Source organism: Tenrec ecaudatus, chromosome 4 (assembly GCF_050624435.1).
Source record: "Tenrec ecaudatus isolate mTenEca1 chromosome 4, mTenEca1.hap1, whole genome shotgun sequence".
Taxonomy (NCBI): Eukaryota; Metazoa; Chordata; class Mammalia; order Afrosoricida; family Tenrecidae; genus Tenrec; species Tenrec ecaudatus.
The window spans coordinates 170,700,017-170,718,893 of NC_134533.1; the positions used below are offsets into that span (position 1 = coordinate 170,700,017).

The following is an 18,877-nucleotide window of genomic DNA, read 5'->3' on the forward strand; positions in this document are numbered from 1 at the left end:
TTTATATCCAGATTATAATCAGAGAGGGTATTTAATTAGGTAATGTTTGCAAGTACTTTGAAGATGTAAAGTGCTCTATAAATGCTAAGTATTATTATTATTATTATTTAAATACAGTACGCAATTACTGCTCACAACCTCTGCCACCCACCACATTTCTGTCATTTGATTATAGGAGGCTAAAAAAATACCTAAAGGTAGAAATGATGAAACCTTGTCCAAACGCAGCTCCGGGCTCCCACCGCGGTATATATGATTGATAGGCATTTTGTAATGGAGAGTTAGGTTGTTCCAAGAGCTAGCCAGTCGAGACAACTTACCACCTCCCAAATGGCAGCCATGGAGCTGTGTCCACTTTAATAGTCTCTTATGTATAAAACCAGGTGGAAAGGAGCCTGGTTTGTGCGCAAAGTACAGCGGTTCTTCCTCTCTTGGACCACAACTCCATCTTGTCTCTTGTTCAGTGTAACCTTAAAACATCCCTATCTATATGAAAAGGTGTCAGTCAGGGTTTTCCTTTTAATCACCACCAAGCAGAGAAGAATGGCCCCCTTTGTGTGTGACGTGGCTGTTGGCTTCTGTAAGCATCCCAATGTCCTTGTCGTCCAAGTCTGCCAAAGCATGCCGGCCCACCATCATGCCTCCTTGTTGCACACTTGTTGGGGGATTTTTCCAAAGAAAATGACAATGTCAACATAAACATCCCTTATACATACTGCACCAGGGAATCACTGCTAATCCCCAAATAGTTCACAATTCGCGGGGGGATTATTTTGGTTTTTCAATAAGAAAAAGCAAAACATTTTGAGCTATCTTTGGCTATTAAAAAAATGTGAGTCATGAAGAAGAAATTGTTTACTCCTAACTCTTCAGAGAGCGCTATGCTCATCAAAGAGAAGACCTTGTGTGCAAAGCCAAGACTTCTGGGAAATCTATGAGGCGCAGGGAGATAATGCACAAGGTAATTCTGATGTCACAACAATTTCCTTAAGTCAATTGATGGCCATGTGAGTCACCACGGCCAGTGGCTGGGGAGGTGAGTGTGACTTCATCGCTGAGTGGCTCTTTGACCTGGGGTAAATGGTTTAATTTATCTAAGCTCATCTGTGAATGGCACGCCCCTCTCCCACAGGAAACTTGTGAGGATCAAATGGCTGAAGAGTATAAAGACTCAGAAATCCAGAAGGCAGTTACCCCCTGCTCTGCAGGGCTGCCGTGAGCCGGAACTCAACAGAGAGGTGGGTTTGGGTATGAGTAGATACTATATCAGGTGCTGTTGAGATGCCACTGATGCAGAGTAAAACTCTACTCTCCAGGATCCTCATGGCCGTGGCCTTTTGGAAGCGCATAACCAGGCCTGCTTCCCCAGCCCACCAGGCTGGGACCCCCTCAACAACCTTTTGGTGAGCAGCCGAGCACAAAACATTTTGTGCCACCCAAACATACAACACCAACAAGTCACTGCCATCAGAGTCCATCCCAACTCGAAGCGACCCTCTATCCGGTTTCTGAGCCTGAGAATCTTTGCAGGAGCAGAGGCTCATCTTTCTCTCTCGGGGTAGCTGGTGGTTTTGAACCCCATGCCTTGTGGTCAGCAGTCCAATGTCTCACTAATCTAAAGAGTATCTATGAGAGAAGCATATTGAAATATTTACAACTTAAAGTATGCACTACTTCCAATTAATATGGGGGGAAGTAGGTAGTACAGATGAAACAAGATTGATCACAAGAGGATAATTACTGCATTCAGTTGGGTCTCATTCTACTATTCTGCCCACATTTTTATGGCAGCCTTGTTAAAATCTAATGCACACACCCAAAAATTCACACTTTAAAAGTCTATAGTTGAATGCTTTCTAGTATATTCATGGAGTTATACAACCATCTCTGCCATCTAGGTTAAAGACATCAGTAGCCATCCCCTCCTCCCCCTTTCTCCCGGTTCTTGGCAAGCACTACTCTACTATCTGCCTTCATGGATTTGCCTATCCTGGACATTTCATGTCAACAGAGTCCTAGGTATATGTGTTTTGTGTCTTTAGATTTTATTGTGGCTGTGTCAGTAGGTTCATATAATATGTGTCTTTTTTCTTTCATTTAGCATATTTTCAAGGTACCGTAAATACTCGAGTATAAGCCAACCGAATATCAGCCGAGGCACCTAATTTTACCACAAAAACTGCATTAAAAATGTGCTGAAAAACTCAGCTTACCCACGAGTACATACGGTACATCCGTGTTGCTGCGTGTATCCATCCGTTCCTTTTGATGGCTAAACACTACTGTATTGTATAGATAGACAGTATTTGGTTTATCCACTCATCTGTCGTTCGATATTTAGGTTGTTTCAACTTTGAGGCTGTTGTGACAGTTATGTACATTCTTTGGTCGACATGTTTTTCCATTTGTCTGTGTTTTCCGTTCTCTTACTGGGTCATATAGGGACTGCCAATCTGTTTCCCAAAGTGACTGTATCATTCATTCTGCATTCCTACCAGCAATATATTCTAATATTTGTTCTACATTCATGCAACTTTAAAATTTCTCATATAAAGTATTTAAAACGATGCCACAGGAAAATATTAATCACGAGCAAATGCAAGTTGGTAAGCAAAGAAGCATTTTGAAAATAAGCATCCAACATGATCTCAATTTTAAAGCGTGGAAAAAATCTTGCTCAGCCATGTAGCAAAATGTAGACCTGGCTATCATTGGGAATTATGATTTTGAATGATTTCAGACTTCCTTTTTCTCTTTCTCTATTTTCCAAGATGACCATGTCTGTCTGCCTTTTCGAATGAGAATCAGACACCACTCCTTTCATTTCATTAAAAAATATATGATGCAGAAGTGTTTGCTCCCACTAGTAGTGTGCGTCTCCGTGGCTCCTTGCTACAGCTAAGGCCCTGCATACATCGCACACTTCTACAGCTGGGCTCGCTCCATCCTCAGAGTCCGCTACCTCTTTTTATTTTCTATGTCTAAAGCGCAGCTAATGTTCTAGACTGATTAACTCAGTTGAGCTCTCCTCTCAAATAAAATAGATTTGGCTGCTTCCTATTGGCTCATAGGCATTGCTAATTGTGTTGTGTACATGCAGACAGACCGGCAACCAGCAGATTGATAACCATCCCTGCGTCCATATTTTGTTAGGTGACCTTTATGTGGTGGGACTAACTGATTCACGAAGAGGGTGCAGGGATGTCACTGAGGGTTGAGGCATAATAAGGATGGGAAGAGTCCCCTCTAGACCCAGCTCTGCCTCCGGGATTTCGGGGCCTCTGAGTTTAATTTCCACCTGCAAAGGAGCCAAATTGGACAAAGTGATCACTGAATTCTGGGCAGATACATGTGTACTTTTTCCTTTCACTGCTATTCATGTTATAGCTTTATCCTATTTGTGCCTTTTGTTAGAAACTGGCACAAGTCATTATTTGGAGGAATAAAGTGTCCCAAATAAGGAATTAAAGAAATAAATAAGATTTCTTCCCAACAAATTCATTTTATTCATTCGATTGACGTTTATTAGTCAATCAATATTTATCACGTGCCAGGCACAATGCTAAGGACTAGGACTATAATTATAAACACACAGGCTTAGGGTCCAGGGGGAGGGAAAAGATTAAAAATACCCATCGATGTGGTGGCACTCTTGGGCACTTCGAACTGCTAATCAGTTCAGCAGTCCAAAGTCGCCAGCCGCCCGTGGGGAGAAAGCCCAGGCTTTCTGTTCCTGTAAAGCTTTCCAGTCTCGGAAGCCCACAGGGCAATTCCACTCTGTCCTATTGGCTCTATGAGTCGCAGTCTACCGGGTGGCAGTGCGATTGGTTCTGATATTTATAGAGGAGTCAGAATTGTCTCCGTGGAACCACTTCTGTTTTTAAATATATATATTTTCAGATAGCCATACGGCTTTAAAGGAAAAACATGCTAACCTGTAGGCACAGGTTGGGAGAGTAATGTTATGTGAGAGGCAGGCATTGAAGACAGCCTGTGCCTGGTAGGCGGCCTCCAAGAGGGCCCGCAGTGGTATTAATGCCTTCCTGTGTCAAGGCTCCTATTTTGTCCCCTCCCACACACACTACACAGGGATGACCTGGATAACCAATAGGATACTGCAGAAATGAAGGATCCTGCCTTCCAATGGAGCCGTGGTGGTACGGTGGTTAAAGCATTCAGCTGCCAATCAAAGGTCCACTGTTTGAACACACCAGTCGCTTAGTGGCCCACAGATGCGGCAGTCTGTTTTCATCCATGACTGTCTTGGAAAGTGTGTGGAGTTCTGCTTGATCCTGTAAGATCACAATGAGTCAGCGTGGACTCAACGGCACTGGGTTACATTTGAGTGGACTTCCACCACTGGGTCATAAAAGACAACAGGGCTTCTGCTTGAACTCTGGAATGACTCACTCTGAGCAATCAGGATGTCACTACCAGGCTCAAGCAGTCCACAGAAGGGCCCACATGGGAAGGACCTGAAGCCCCCCTACCAACAAACAACCAGCACCACCGGAGTCACTGATCTTGGAAGCAGATCTCCCTTGCCCCAGTCGCACCTTCATGCTCCTACTGACACATAGACTAGAACATCTTGAGGGAGCTCAGGGTAGAAACATCCAGCTAAGCCCACTCTATGCCACACCACCTGCAGCCATCCTAAAGTGGGCTGTGCAGCTCATACTTCATCAACTCAATACAAATGTATTGAGCCATTGCTGGGTTAGAGAAACGGGTGGGTGAGACCTAAGTAAATGAAATCTACACAGTGCCTTCATGAAGCGCATTGCCTCCTCGTGAATGTAACCCAAGACAGAAAGTTCTCAGGAGTATAGAGGTGCTGTGAAGACGTGAGGGCGATACTTTGGGTCTCACCGAAAAGGGGGGCAATTCTGTGGAAAGAGTGACCTTTGTGTGGGGAGTGTTAGGGAAGTCGATACAGAAAAGGCTAAGATGGCAGTGGGTCCCTAAAGAGCACCCGCGAAGGAAGCAGGTGGTCCCTCCAGGTAGCAATGGACGTCGGTGAAGGAACAATCATGAAAACTGCGGAGATTGGATGGACGCTCAGCTGAATTGTCAGTGGTCTTGACACTAAGCTAACGTTTGAACCAGGAAAGGTCTGGAATCAGAAACACCATGATTGAAAGTGTGCTGGGAGCTAGGAAGATGAGCATGACGCCAGCGTCTAGGACGGAGCAGCAGGGAGGAGACTGTGGTCCCAGTGGCTCTTGTCTTAGGTGCTGCCCAAGAGAAAGGAACCGCACTGGCTGCCAGTGAGAGTAGAGGTAAAAGAAAAAAGACCCATGCAATCGATTAATTAAAGAGAGATTTTTAAGATTGGGGTAAAACAAAATGTGTTTTGAGAATTGCAGGAGCCCCCCCTGAGACAACTGAAAACAGCTAGGCATGCAGAAAGCAGTGGATTGAGAATCATCTTTCTCTGGAGGGAAATCAACTCCCACCCAGAATGGAAGAAATGACGAGCAGAATTCATCCAACATTTTCTATTTAAGTCCTCCCGCTCTCTCTCCACTAGGAACCTTAAATTTCTATGCACAGAACAACATTTCGTTCAAAAAGATCAGGAAGATTCTCTGGGACGCCTCAGCACACTGCGAATCCCCCGGGTTAGGCCGTGTTCTCAGATCTCCTTCCCCCGTAGAAATACGAGTCGAAGAACCAATCTGTCACGAAAGCGTCTTCCAGGCTCGTGATCAACGTGCTTTCAGAGACACTGAATCAGAGGATGGTCTGTCACACTGTGGCTCAGCTGGGCAAGGCAGACAGGATTGAATCACAAAAGCTCAAAGCTGGTTGGACTTCAGGCCTCCTGTCACTGAAAGAAAAGTGGTGTTGGAACAAAAAGTGCATGGAAAATTAATCCCAAGAGAGAGGGGATGGAAAAAAGGGAAGGGCCAGACAACAAGATTCAAAATGACAAGATATCAAAGGGCCTTGCAGACAATACTGTTTGGGTTTGGGGGGCGGGGAGGTGAGGTAGTTAGTTTATTGTGCCAACCCGGCCGATAAACACATGTGGGGTTAATTGAAGGGCGGAGGGATAAATTGCTTAGTGAGGCTCGCCTTTCTAGTTTCAGGGCTCTTGCTTTCTGATGGTCAGACCAGGGTGCAGCTGCCTTAGCAGTTCCCTGCTTCAGCTTGCAAGGCTCACTTCCTGCAATATATCCCCAAGGAGAAGCCGCATGGACCTACCCCAATGTAACCCTGGGTGCTGGAGTAGCCGTGTGGAGACCCCTTCCACCGCTGAGAGGCTTACACGTTCACTGATCCAGCTTTCCTCCTGCAATCGGCATCACTGCGTGTGTTTCATGACATGGAGGAGGACTTTGTGGATTGGTGTTGGACATATGGGTTAATGTTGGGCTTGTGTGCTTGGCAGCATTGGGTTGGGGTGTTTTCTGGATGCGCACTTAACCTTTATTTAAAACTCTCTCTTATACATGAGTTTCTGTGGATTGGTTTCTCTAAAGTCCCCAGACTATCACAGGAGGGGAGGAGGACCTATAGATATTTCCATCAAGAAAAACTGTTAGGTAGTCGACCTTCTAAGTAGATGATCATACATGACTTAAATTAGTTTTTGTATTAAAGATTACACAGCAAATAATACTGAAAATGAGTATGCATATTTCTCCAATGTTCTGGTAACTGTCGGTACATCCTATCTTAATATGAGGAAACGCAATTGCAAAGAAAACATCAACTTAATACCTCTGAAAAACAACAAATGCATCTAATGAAAGAACTGCCAAGCTATTTATCATTTAAAGATGTTATCTTGCCAATTGGTACACCTTTACTAACATCGCATTTAAGACCAAATTTAATTAAGTACACGGGGCGAATAAAATAATTACATTTCAAGAGTGCTTTGAGTCTCCCGAGGCCTCGGTTCAAAGGTGTTAAGTGCTGGGCTATTGTATTAGGGCATCATTTTAGATGTACCCCAAAAGAATTACCTGGAAAGGCACAGAAATCATAAATTTGTTTGTATTTAAGTAATAATCCATCCACAAGTAGGCAAAAATGTTTTTTTTTTTTAATTTGGCAAATAATATTGATCCTGGTTTGGAAATATGCTCATCTCCTAAAAGTTTGGGGGCAGATCTCACCACGGGGAAAATTCAATCAGGCCCCCAGAAGAACATATACATTGACGTTGCTGTTCGCGGTCATCAAGTCCAGTCATATCAGCCCCACGTGTACAGGGTAGAACTACTCACTCCACAGATTTGTCAAGGCTGTGCCCTTTCAAAAGACCCCTCTTTTCCGGGGCACCTCTGGGTGGATCTGAATCAGGACTTCCAACCAGCTCCCTCCACTTCAACACCTTGCGGAGAAGTTGCGTTTCCTCTCTGAGATAAATGCATGCATCAGACTCTATAGGTGATTCTCTTATGATTCTTTCATACACATAGGAACCACATGACAATCGTGTTACAGTGTAGATTAGGTTCTGGTTTAGTTTATCTGAAATAGAAATACAAATTCTCAGGAGGGGCTCAAGCCAGAAAGAACCATTGGAAGCCCTGGTTTGAACCGCACCCTTTCAGCCAGTGGTGAGGCAATTCACCTTTCATGCCCCCCCCACCCCCACCCCCGGGACACCAATGTCCTGATTAAGCAAACAAGCCCCACAACCATCCAGTTGATCCTGACGCATAGGGTCCCTATAGGCCAGTGTAGAACGAAACCTGGGGGTTTCCTAGACGGTTCCGGTCTTTACAGGAATAGAAAGCCTCCTCTTTCTCCCACAGGTGGCTGGTGGTTTCCATCTGCTGATCTCCGGGTTAGCAGTCCACCATGTAACCCACTCACCCCCACGGCTCCCCGCCCTGATCATTAAGAAGAAAGCCAGAATCACCTGCTATCTTTCTGACAGGATCATTTTAGATTCTAGGTGCAGTCACTAGATTCAAATGTTTGTGGACTCAAGCTTCCTGTAAGATTCTATGTCGTCATTAATACCATATTCATTATAATGATGTACAGTCGGCAGCGCACTGCCATAATGCTGTATTTTTTTTTTGAACCAGTCTGGATGGCAAGTTTCCATTTTTAAGGGAATTAAGGCTAAGTAACTTACCCAAAGTCAGACTGGTAAGACATGGACACTGCATTCATCCATTCACTTATTCACTCATGCATTCATGCATTTATTCATGCAAATGACAAGGACTAGAAACTCAAGGATGAATAAGCTCTAGCCCTTTCCCTTCCCTCCCACCTCCCCATCCAGGAGCTCAGAGTCTACTGGGGAAATAGAAAGAAAACCCCACACCAATTATAACACAAACACCAAAAGTGTAGTGGCAGGACTGTACACAAGGCTTCAAAGATGAGGCCCCTTTGTATGGGTCTCAACAGGGGAGAATTGGCTGAGCCCAGGAGGGAGCGAGGGTTTGGAGAGAAGCCACCAGAAGCCAGCTCTTTCTGTTCAGTTTGAAGCTTGTGTGTGAGCCTGGTAGATGCTGAGAGTCTGAGGTCAACAGTGGCCAAACCATGGATGCCAGACCCTGTGAGCCAAGCGAAGGACAGCCAAGGTGCTCAGGTTTAGAAATACACTAACCTCTCAAGAACTCCTAGGCTGTGCTCACCTCATACTGGTAGCAAATTTCATTCTTGATGCCTTGAAGCAAGAAGGACTCCAACCCGGGTCTGAATGAGTCAACTGTTTTCTGTACGCACACATTTTCACACACCCATAGGGAATGGGTTTATTTTATATTCATGATAGTCACATGCAGGGGCATCTAAAGCAACGTCCAAATCCAGACTGATCCCGTGGGAGATTCCGATGGAGATGGGTTACCCAGAAAAGTTCCCCGGTCTAAGGGATTCAGCCAACATGGGTGGGCAGAGGCAGAAGGGATGAGGGGCTGCCCAGGATGAATTCCAAAAGGACCTCTAAAGCTCCAGGGGTCTGTGAGTGACGAGCTGAGCTGACGTGGCACGAAGCCATTTTCCTGCTTCTCAATAAATAAAATCCCATAACCCTGGTGAAATTATTCTTCTCTGCCGCTTGCTGTGCTCAGGCAGAAAATGCATTATTGATTTCTGATTCAGCCACAGACAACATGACTTAGAGAAAGAAGAGAGCCCGAATGAGGAGTCAGAAAACCTAAATTCACTTCCCAAGCCTCTTCCCAGCACCTGTGCGACCTTGGGTGAGGGGTTCACCTCTCTGGGCTCAGGTGCCTATGTGCTAAAAGAAGAGAGTGGATGAGTTTTCTGCCATTCCCTTCCAGCTCCAATTCTACAAAAGCACACCACCACCCCAGCCTGCCCCAAGACTTTGCTTATCTGTCTGAGCTCTAGAAATCAGGACTACCTAGACTGGCTTCGAATGATCTGTTTGCCAACCAGAGAAGGCCCGGCCTTCATCTCACTTTCCCCAACCATGCAAATCGTGCATGATTTAAAGGATCACCGCTGTCACCAGTTGCCCTGGTTTAAATTATGCATTGTTACTATTTGGGGAATATTGAGGCTGGGTCCAGTTTGGGATCACTGGCTGAGAACAATAAGTGCCCAAAGTGAGAACAGGGATGAAGGCCTCCCCAGACAGGATCAGGGTTTAAAGCATTGAGCACAGCGCTTACAAAAAGAGCATTGATTGTGTACATTAAAGAGTCACGGAAACAGCCAGGCACCCAGACGGCAGCCAATGCTCCTAGAAGGCACTGACCTTGGCTGCATTTCAGGGGTCAGGCTTTCCCTAGGAGGTGCTCAGTACCAAGGCTTTTAGGAACCAATGAGACTTTGCATCTAGATGCACCCACGACTCAATGTGGGTAGATAGAGATGCTCTCCCTTTGGGTTTGGGGGTGCCTGTGTGGCCTTTGAACCCTCTCCTGGGTAGCACACCCTGTCTACCACAAGACCAGTGGCTGACCCCAGCCCTTCAGGACTCAATTGTTTCCAGTCTACAGTCAAGTCCTCCAGTCAACGGGGATGTCTCCCTCTGCCTCAGGGCAGGCAGAAAGACACAGGCAGAGCACAAGCCACAAAGAGCCATTGCTTGAATGGTAGAACGGGATTTTGTCAAAACACAGATTCCACAAGCGCAGGTATCTGAATGCGGAGCGATCTCTGGCCATCCCTGGGAGTCCTAAGGGTTTGCTCACCCTCCTGGCTGTGTGCTCTAGCTCCCAGAAACCCTTCCCGAGAAACCCAACTTAAAAATCACCACACAGCACCCTCATTAGAAGAGTGATAGAGAGGTGTTGATTCTGGCTTAGATCAATCACAAGCACTGCCTATTGTCCGGACCCCCTCATGCCTGTACATTTCCCCACCTGGAAGCCTGGTTGTCCATCCACCTGATTAACCGACCAGGAGCAATTCCCCTGGCAGACAAATGAATACTCAGTGGGTCAAGCAGGAAGCCAAAGGCTTGGGCAAAGCCCCCACCCAATTACCAACCACCCCCACCCAGAGGGCAGCGGGTTCTGAATGTGGCATTTTGGCGCCAGGAAAATAAGCAGCTTACTGTAAACAGTGCATGGATGGGCTTTTGCTGCCCAACTATCAGAGCAAGGCTGTTTCAAGTGGCATCTGTTTCTTCCCGGGACTGCCTGGCGGAAAGCGCCTCTCTGGAAACAGTGTGTTGGGGCGGTGGAGGAAAAAGATAGAGGATGACAGGAAGCTAAAGAAAAAGTACCGCTTTGATCGAAATAGTCCCTTTTTAAAATACCCGTGGCGGAAAGCAGCAATGTCAGCAGTACTGAGGATCCAGGTAAATGGCCCTGGAGATTTAGCTTCAATCTACCAACGTATTCCTCGGGAGGGCGTGTGAACTTCAGTCCTGCTTGTCTCCGTGTGGAGAGCCACCATCAATTCAGCCTCACCAGCCCGCCATGCAGCAAATAGATGGGGTTGCTATTCTTTTCCATGAGGGAGGGTGCAGGAGAAGCCTTTAAATGGGTGCCCAATGCATCCCCACTGCTGCCCTCACTCCCCACCCCGCCCCTCACCCCCTTTCCTCCAGCAGGCAGCATCTAATTAAAATGGCAAGAAGAGCTCGGCTCCCTTCCCTGAAGGAGTGTGTAGGGGTTGGGGGTTGGGGGTTGGGGTAGACAGGCGGCGAGGCCACCCTGGGACTCCCGGGATTCGGATCACAAAACAGCAGCAAAATGGATTCTATACCAGTGATGTCTCAGTCAATACAATGAAAAGGCAAGGCGTCTAAGGCAATGCCCACGAAGGTAAGTGCAGACCAGGGGCTGGGGGAAGGGAGGTGCTCTACAAAGAACCGGCCACAGACACAAGGAAAACACACACACACACACACACTCACTCACACACACACACACACACACACACACACACACACACACACACTCACACACACACACACACGGGGGTTCCGGTGGATTGGGGGGGAGGGGCAGAAAACTCACCCCTTTCACCTGCTTAAGTTCATCCTTAAAACTGAAATGTCACAGCCACTGAGTCAGAAAGCAGAGCCAGGGCTGAGTGAAGCCCCCGAGGAAAGGTGAGTGCAGGCTGGCATGGAAGGGGGCGCCAAGAGGCACCTGGGCGCCAGAAGTAGGAAGGGGGAGGGGGAGGCACTAGCCATCTACGAGACAAGCAGAGCACTCTCCGCTCCTTGGAGTGGCGGTTCGGAACCCGCAGCTCATGCCTTTATTCGCACTGTGATTCTTTCTTTTTGCAGAAAGGGACAGCATCCTGCCCTCCCGCCTGGGCATAAAGCGAATGCGCGAGGTAGTATGCACACACACACACACACACACACACACACACACACGCTGGGGAGTCTTTCATTTAAATGCTCTTACACTCCTCTACGACAAAGTGGCTTAAGCTCCACGCGCTGTCTGGAGCGCATCGGACCCAGGCAGAGGGGGACAACGTGCCCCCCACACGGGGGCTCCAGTAAGAGCACCCCAGCCAGCCCCGAGCACAAACAAGATCCCCGGTTCCCTCCGCTCGCAATCTCCCGCCTCGGTCCATGCGCCGAGCTCCTTCGCCCTCACCTACCCCCCCAGGGGAAGAAATCAGAAAACGCGTGCCGCTCACCCTCAGAGCCGACAGATCGATTTCATCCAGGCTGCGAGCCGGAGAGTCGCTCGCCATGTCGACCTCTTCACGGGAGAGCCGGAGCAGAACCACCGCGAAGCGTCTCCCTAGGAAATCCCACCCTGGTCTACCTCGCTCGCGTCTTCATGCGGGGGTCGCTCGCGAGGCCCGGGGCCCAGCCTCCCCCGCGCCCCCCGGGCGCTCCCTGCGCGCCGGCTCGGATCCGCCGGCTCTGCGAGCTCCACCTGCGCGGACCGTCCAGCCCGGAGCCGCGGTGCGAGTGGGCTGTGCGCCCGGAGCGGCTAAGGGCGCTGGGGCTGCGTGGGTGGATTTAAATGGGACATGCTGCTTTGCTGGTGCGTGGATGGCGGCTGCATTGGCTGTTCTAATGAGACACATCAACTCCTCCACTCAGCTGGGGGAGTGGGGGTGGAGAACCACACCGAACTGTCGATCACCGCTTCCTGGGAGGAGTAAAGGGGGGAGGGGGAGGCGGCGGAGGGGGCGTGGTCTCTGGCGGGAGGGAGGCCGCGCTTCCTGACCGGGTCCCTCTGCACCAGCAGGGGTGGGGGAGGGGCGGGCACCCTTTCGGCCCCGGCTTTGCCCGCTGAGCGGGTTGGACCCGAGAGCTGGTGCGGAGCCCTGGCGTGCCTGTCGTAGGAACGGGGAGGCTTTTACGTATCCGCGTGCAATGCAGGCGCTGCAGCAAAATGGGGGTTCGGTGGCATCTTGGGCTTTCTGGGAGGGATTCAAACTGGTCTGGGGTTGTAAACGCCAAAAGGGGTGTGGAGGGGGGTGGGGGTGGTGAAGAGGGACGCTCTCCCTCCCCCATTAATTATTTCTGGGGCTGAAGAAACGCCGACTGGTGCAACCGGTGCATATAAGGACTTGTGTGCAGGGAAGGGGATCCGCCCCCTGCCGCCCAGCGAGTGGGGGAGAGGAGCGCACGCTCGGCGTGCCCAGTCCCCCCGCTCGGCGGTCTGTGCAGGCCGCGGGGTCGGGCCACCGGCAGTCTCCACCATCCCAAACGGCCCTTCCTTCCTCCGGATCACTCGCGGCTTCCAGATTGGAAAGGTTTGCCCAAAGCAGGAAAGCTGGGAAAGGGGGGCTCCCTTTGGGCATCGCCACACCCAGGACCTGCCCCTGCCGCAATTCCCCACGGAAAGGACCGAATTGAAAGTTTGTCCCTTGGGTGCAGGATCTTGAATGCCCCAGGTAACCGTCCGAAGCCAACTCTGGTTTAAGCAGCACCACCATATTCCTTTCTAGCAGCATGCCCTTGGCTGGCCTTCTGGGAAGGATGGAGAAAGTTGAATGGCTAGTGGATAGAACGTACCTGGCAAGATGGAAACGTGAGAGTGATTTCACGTTACCCCCTTTCTCCTCCGTAAGAGGCGGATTGTTTACAGTAGTAAACATGACATCCAGTGATCATGAGTGTGAAGTCAGGTCCCCTGCGTCCCCACGCAGCCCCTCCCCTCCAGCCTTGGTCACATCAACCTAGACAGCTTGGGAGAAAACCCAGAAATTGTTCTTCCCAAGGAGCATTATTTTTGCAAGCGTTCGCCCCACCTCTGCTATCGGAAGATAGGTGACTGCTGGCCAAGTCCGCTGGAGGGGTTGCTTCCTTATTTTATGTCGTGTGAATATAAGTTTGAGGGGAAAATCCAATCTTCTGAGTGGATAAATGAAAACGCAGTACATCGGGACTGCAGACAGGAGAGTAGAGGGCTTTTAAACCGCATTTGCTGTGCGCGGCCCAGTGTGTGCATTACTGTGCCCCTATGCATTGTAAAGAACGCACCGCGAAACCTGAAAATTGCTCCAACATCTCAATGCCACAACTGTTTGAACGCGTTTGCCTGTAGACATGCTACACGTGTCACGCCCGTATCTCGTTTTCAATCAAACCACCCAGTCCAGTGTAGGAACTGGCAGTAAACTGCCACACACGGTCAAAAATGAGGCAAAGAATTATCATTTCCTATCATTTTCCTTATGTCTCCCTTCTGTATTTCCTCAACATCGCACCCACCCCCACCAACATCACCCAACCCCAACTAAACCCTTCCTCTGGATGACAGTCTAATGTAACCTCTGGCATTGACAGATCATAATTCATTCAAAATCAGGTCTATGACCAACTATTATTTTTTACTACAAACATTGAGATTAAAATAATGCTGTCCCGGAGGGTCTTGGTTCGATGCTTGAGGCTTTCTTTGAAATAGCACAAACAGATCTCCTCTTCTGGCATTAGTAAAGCTGCCAGATCACAAAGGCGTCACAATCTCTGCACTAAATTCTGCCCTTGGATTTAGATTAGGATGTTTATCGATGAGTCCTTAAAGAGAGGCAGGATGGCTCACCTGAGAGGGGGTACAGACTAGTGGGAAGCTGGGGTGCCAGCTGTAGGAAATACTATACAAGGAGACCTTACAATAGCAAAGGCACCTCCAGTTGAAGGGAAAATAGCCATACACGCAAAAACAAACTCACTGTCATCGAGTTGATTCCAACTCAGAGTGACCCTCTAGGACAGGGTAGAAAAACCCTGGGGTTCCCAGACTGTTACCCTTCAGGGGAGTCGAAAGCCTTGTCTGTCCTGCAGAGCAGCTGGGGGATTTGAACTATCGACCTTGTGGTCAGCCCCTCAATGTGTACCCACTATGCCACCAGGGCAATGAGGAGGGTGAAATTGTTAACTGTGTTACTGGAGGTGATGTAAGACTGGAGAGGACAACAGAGAGATCAGGCCGTCGCTTGTAGGCCCCACTGAAGTGCTTCACCGTGTTTACCATCTAGGTCAGGTGTCTATCAAATTTCAGTCATTCTAATACAAGTTTCATAGTTTTTCTTTCTTTTTTTTATGGGTGTGAAGGGGGACATGTCTATGAGTCCCCTGTACTGTTACTATAACAATTTGCTTTAAATTGATACGTTTTCCCCATTTAATTGCAAAAAGAAGCATAAATTGCGACTATCGATGAAAATCTTGCCAAAAAAGTAGAAAATTACAATAAATACATAAGTAAAATTGAAAATAAAGCAGCATTATCAAATTTTATAGAAAGCTATCATTGTCAGCTCCAGGCTTTTAGCCCAAGGACCTGCTTTTACTTTATTCAAGGATAAATTAGCAAATGCTGGAAAAAGCAGTCAATACATAAATTAAATTGAGATTTTATAATTTTATTTCATCTGAAGGGTTGAGATCATTGATATTACTTATGTATGGTTTTAAAGCTGGAAGAACAATGTTATGTGCTATTTATGTCTACATAACTGTGAAGTCGATTATAAAACACGTAGACTCAGACAGAAAGGGCACCGGCCAACTAGAGGAAGTGAGAAGGGAAATGAAAAGGAATGGAAAAAATAGGAAAGAAGGTTTTAACAAGAATATTTATTTAAATTTTTAAAATTAGAACATTTTAAAGAAAATATGGTAAAATATTTGTAATAGTGAAGTGTAGGTTATTAGAAATGGGTATTTCTGTTTATTTGAGAAATTTTTATCTTTTAAAAATGATGCATAAAAAAAACAAAAAAAATGATGCATAAACAAGGGAGAGACGCTCAAAGGAACCATGTTCTCCATAGTGGGACAAATGTTACTTCATAAGAAACTAAAAATCACCTAAAACTACCCTTTGGAAATGAGAAACACCCCTGTGGAGGATTTAAAACCAACCTTCCTTTCCCTTGTATTTCCACAAACCCCTAGGTATAACAGAAACTTTCCAGACCAGGACCAAAGTCACTGCCATCAAATTGATGCCGACGCACGGTGACCCCTTAGGACAGAGTACAACTGTCCCTGTGGGCTTCCTGGACTGTCTCTCGTTACAGGAATAGATTGCCTCCTCTTTCTTTCTCAGAGCAGCTGGTGGTTTCAAACTTCTGGACCACAACCCATTGCATAACCACAAGTTCTAGAAGACAAAAGATCAGCAGCAGTGCTCTGATGTTTAAGTGGACTTCTTAGCGTATATAAAGCAGACAGAATTGGATTGTCTGTGGAAATACTAACCTCAGGTGTTGGGGTTGGACTTGAATGACAGGTGGAGCAGATCCAAGCTGAGAGGCAATGGATGTAGGTGGAAAATGCATATTCATGAGGGTAAACTGCTAGGGAACCGCATTAATTCATTATCTTTTTCTTTCAAATAACTATTGATTCCTTACTCTGTGCAAGACAGAATCCTTAAGTCCCAAACATAAAGCTTTGGATAACATAAAATCCTTGCCTTTGTAGAAGCAAACAATAAACTTGCAAATAAAAAAATCGATAACTAAGATTATTTTAGATAGTGATAAGTGATATGTCAGTTTGCAGTGGCTTATGGGTTATTCTGATGCCGGAAACTATGCCACTGATGTTTTAAGTACAGGAAAAATCATCGCTAGTGGGCAGGCTTCAGTGGGGCTTCAATCTAAGCCAGTCTAGGAATAAAGGCCTTCGGATCCATTTCCAAAAATTAGCCATGCAAACCTGCAGATCACAAAAATGTATGGTCCAATCTAATGCTGGAAGATAAAACCCCTAAATTGGAAGACACTCAAAATACTGGAGGTGCAGCAATGAACTTAAGCATACCAACAACCATGACAACCGCTGGACCAGATATCAGTTCGCATTTTTGTGCACAGGTTCACTGTGCGTTAGAGCTGACTTCGTGGCAACTAACAGTCATAGCTATTATGTAGAAAAGTAAGGAGGCTATTGAGCTTCCACAGGTAGACATGTCTGTCCCCCGCCTGTACACACATTCTGTGACCACGGGTGCTTTGCCCAGAGACAGAATAATACACCAAGGAATTGTTTACAAATTTCCAGGAGAAAGTGGACCACTTCCACACAGAGGTCAACTATTTGCCTGCCCTGCCCTGCCCTGCATCATTTCCTGTCCTATCCAACTTCCTAACACAATCAACAAAGCAGCACTCAGAACTGGCACTGTAACTAGGCAAATGAGGTCTCCAGACAAAAAGATAGGCCAAGGAACCAAACTCACCGCCAATGAGTTGATTCTGACGCATAGCTACCCTAAAGGACAGGGTAAAACTGCTGCGGTGAGTTTCCAAGGCTGTACCTCTTTATGCAAGTAGAGACCTGTCTTTCTAGAGTGATGAGTGGTTTTGAATTGCTCACCTTGCAATTAGCATCCCAACCCTGAACCTCTGCACCGCCATAGCAATACATGGCAGTACTAGGTTCTGAACTCAATCGCTTCATAACCATATCGTTCCGAGTGAGGCAGAACACTTCAAACTAAGATTGGAGCGGTAACTCCGAAGACTGGATGCAGTTTTGTCCTGGGTAACAGGCGAAAGGGGAAAGCAATGAGAGAAAAACAAAATGGAAAATGAAGTTCTAACATTCATAAATCCAGAAAGAGGATGGTTGGGGGGGTAAAGAAAGTAAGCAAGATATTATATATCATCAGATTAAAAGTATATATTTAATATTGAAGTCTTCCTGCTGTAATTTAAAAGCATCAAAGATAAAAAGAAAAATTTAACCAAGACACCGACTGCAGGACATTAACATCAATGGATGCCAGTGGACAAGGGATCAATGTATTGTAAGATCATCATTTTTAACCCAGCATTCTCATTTAGGAGCAAGTTTGAAATAAGACACACTTTCCAATACATCAGGAAAACTGGTCTACAAACCTCTTCCAAGATTACTAGGAAATATATTTCCATGAAAAAAGTTCAACAATGAAGACGTGAAATACTAAAATAATAGCAATCAATAAGACGAAACAAAATGTATATGAATTGTTGAATGGAAAACTGATCTACTCTGTAACCTCCACCCAATTTTCAAAAATATATATATATATATATATATATGTAAACAAAGATAATAGTAAGCAAAGGTAGCAAATTATCAGTGTTTGTTACCTCAAAAGCCATTCTCTTTCTTCTTTGCTAACAAAACACTTGTTGAGCACCTATCTAGTGTTTAAACACTGGAACCTCTCTGACACCAGCAGCAAGGTGAATGCTAACTGGCCTAAACTCCTTCTTTCTCCTAACGGTTGTTCTAGGAATGGGCCCAGTGACCAATGAGAAGTGAATTCTGGGAGGGGTGATGTGTCTTCCTCTTTGAAAATCAAAAGTAGGCAGGAAGAAGGAGTTGAAAGCAATGACCCTGAAGGAGACCCACCCGCCTGTGCGAGCCATCTTCCCAGGTGGCTCCTAATGAACTTTGCTTCCTGGTATTAACATTCTTGTTTAGATATTTTCCACCCAAGATACTAAAATATGATGGTATGGGACTGCCAAAGCTGGGTCATAGAAGGCATTTCAACTTTTATTTTCCTCTCCAATCACGTGCTCTGAAGCAACATTTCTGCTCTCAGGGAAGTACTTGTCAGCCATGTGAGTGCGTGAAGTGGATTCTCCAGCCCCAGTCAAGCTTTCAGGTGAAAGCGGTCAATGCTGAGTCTGATTGCACCCTCATGGAAGAATGTAAGCCAGAATCGCCTAACGGGTCTGCTTCCGAAGCTTGACTCACAGAAGCTATGCGACAGTATAACTGTTCTTCATTCCAACCTCTGTTATATAGGGATAGATAAGTAACACACTGCCTTTAAACAGAATTGTTTAATAAGACAGTGGTTTTTTAATAATCTATTTTTAACTGTTACACTGGCTACAGTTCACAAATCACACATTTCAATAGTTCGATCACATTCATGAGAGCGGTGGAACCATCACACAATGAATTCCAGCACATGCTTTCTTCCTGTGCTCATGGCTGTTAGCTCCCTATTTCCAGCCAGCTCCCTGCCATGCTCTT

The 18,877-nt window shown here is 46.6% G+C and overlaps 1 protein-coding gene across 1 annotated transcript in view; it reads right to left on the reverse strand.

Moving 5' to 3' along the window:
• Positions 1 to 12,314, reverse strand: part of TNIK (TRAF2 and NCK interacting kinase) — a 443,318-nt gene extending 431,004 nt beyond the window's left edge. The window contains exon 1 of the mRNA XM_075547026.1: positions 12,061 to 12,314. Within this exon, the coding sequence (XP_075403141.1) occupies positions 12,061 to 12,117 (57 nt within the window). The 5' untranslated portion in view covers positions 12,118 to 12,314. The remainder of the gene's footprint in view (positions 1 to 12,060) is intronic.
• Between the last annotated feature and the right edge of the window lie 6,563 nt (positions 12,315 to 18,877).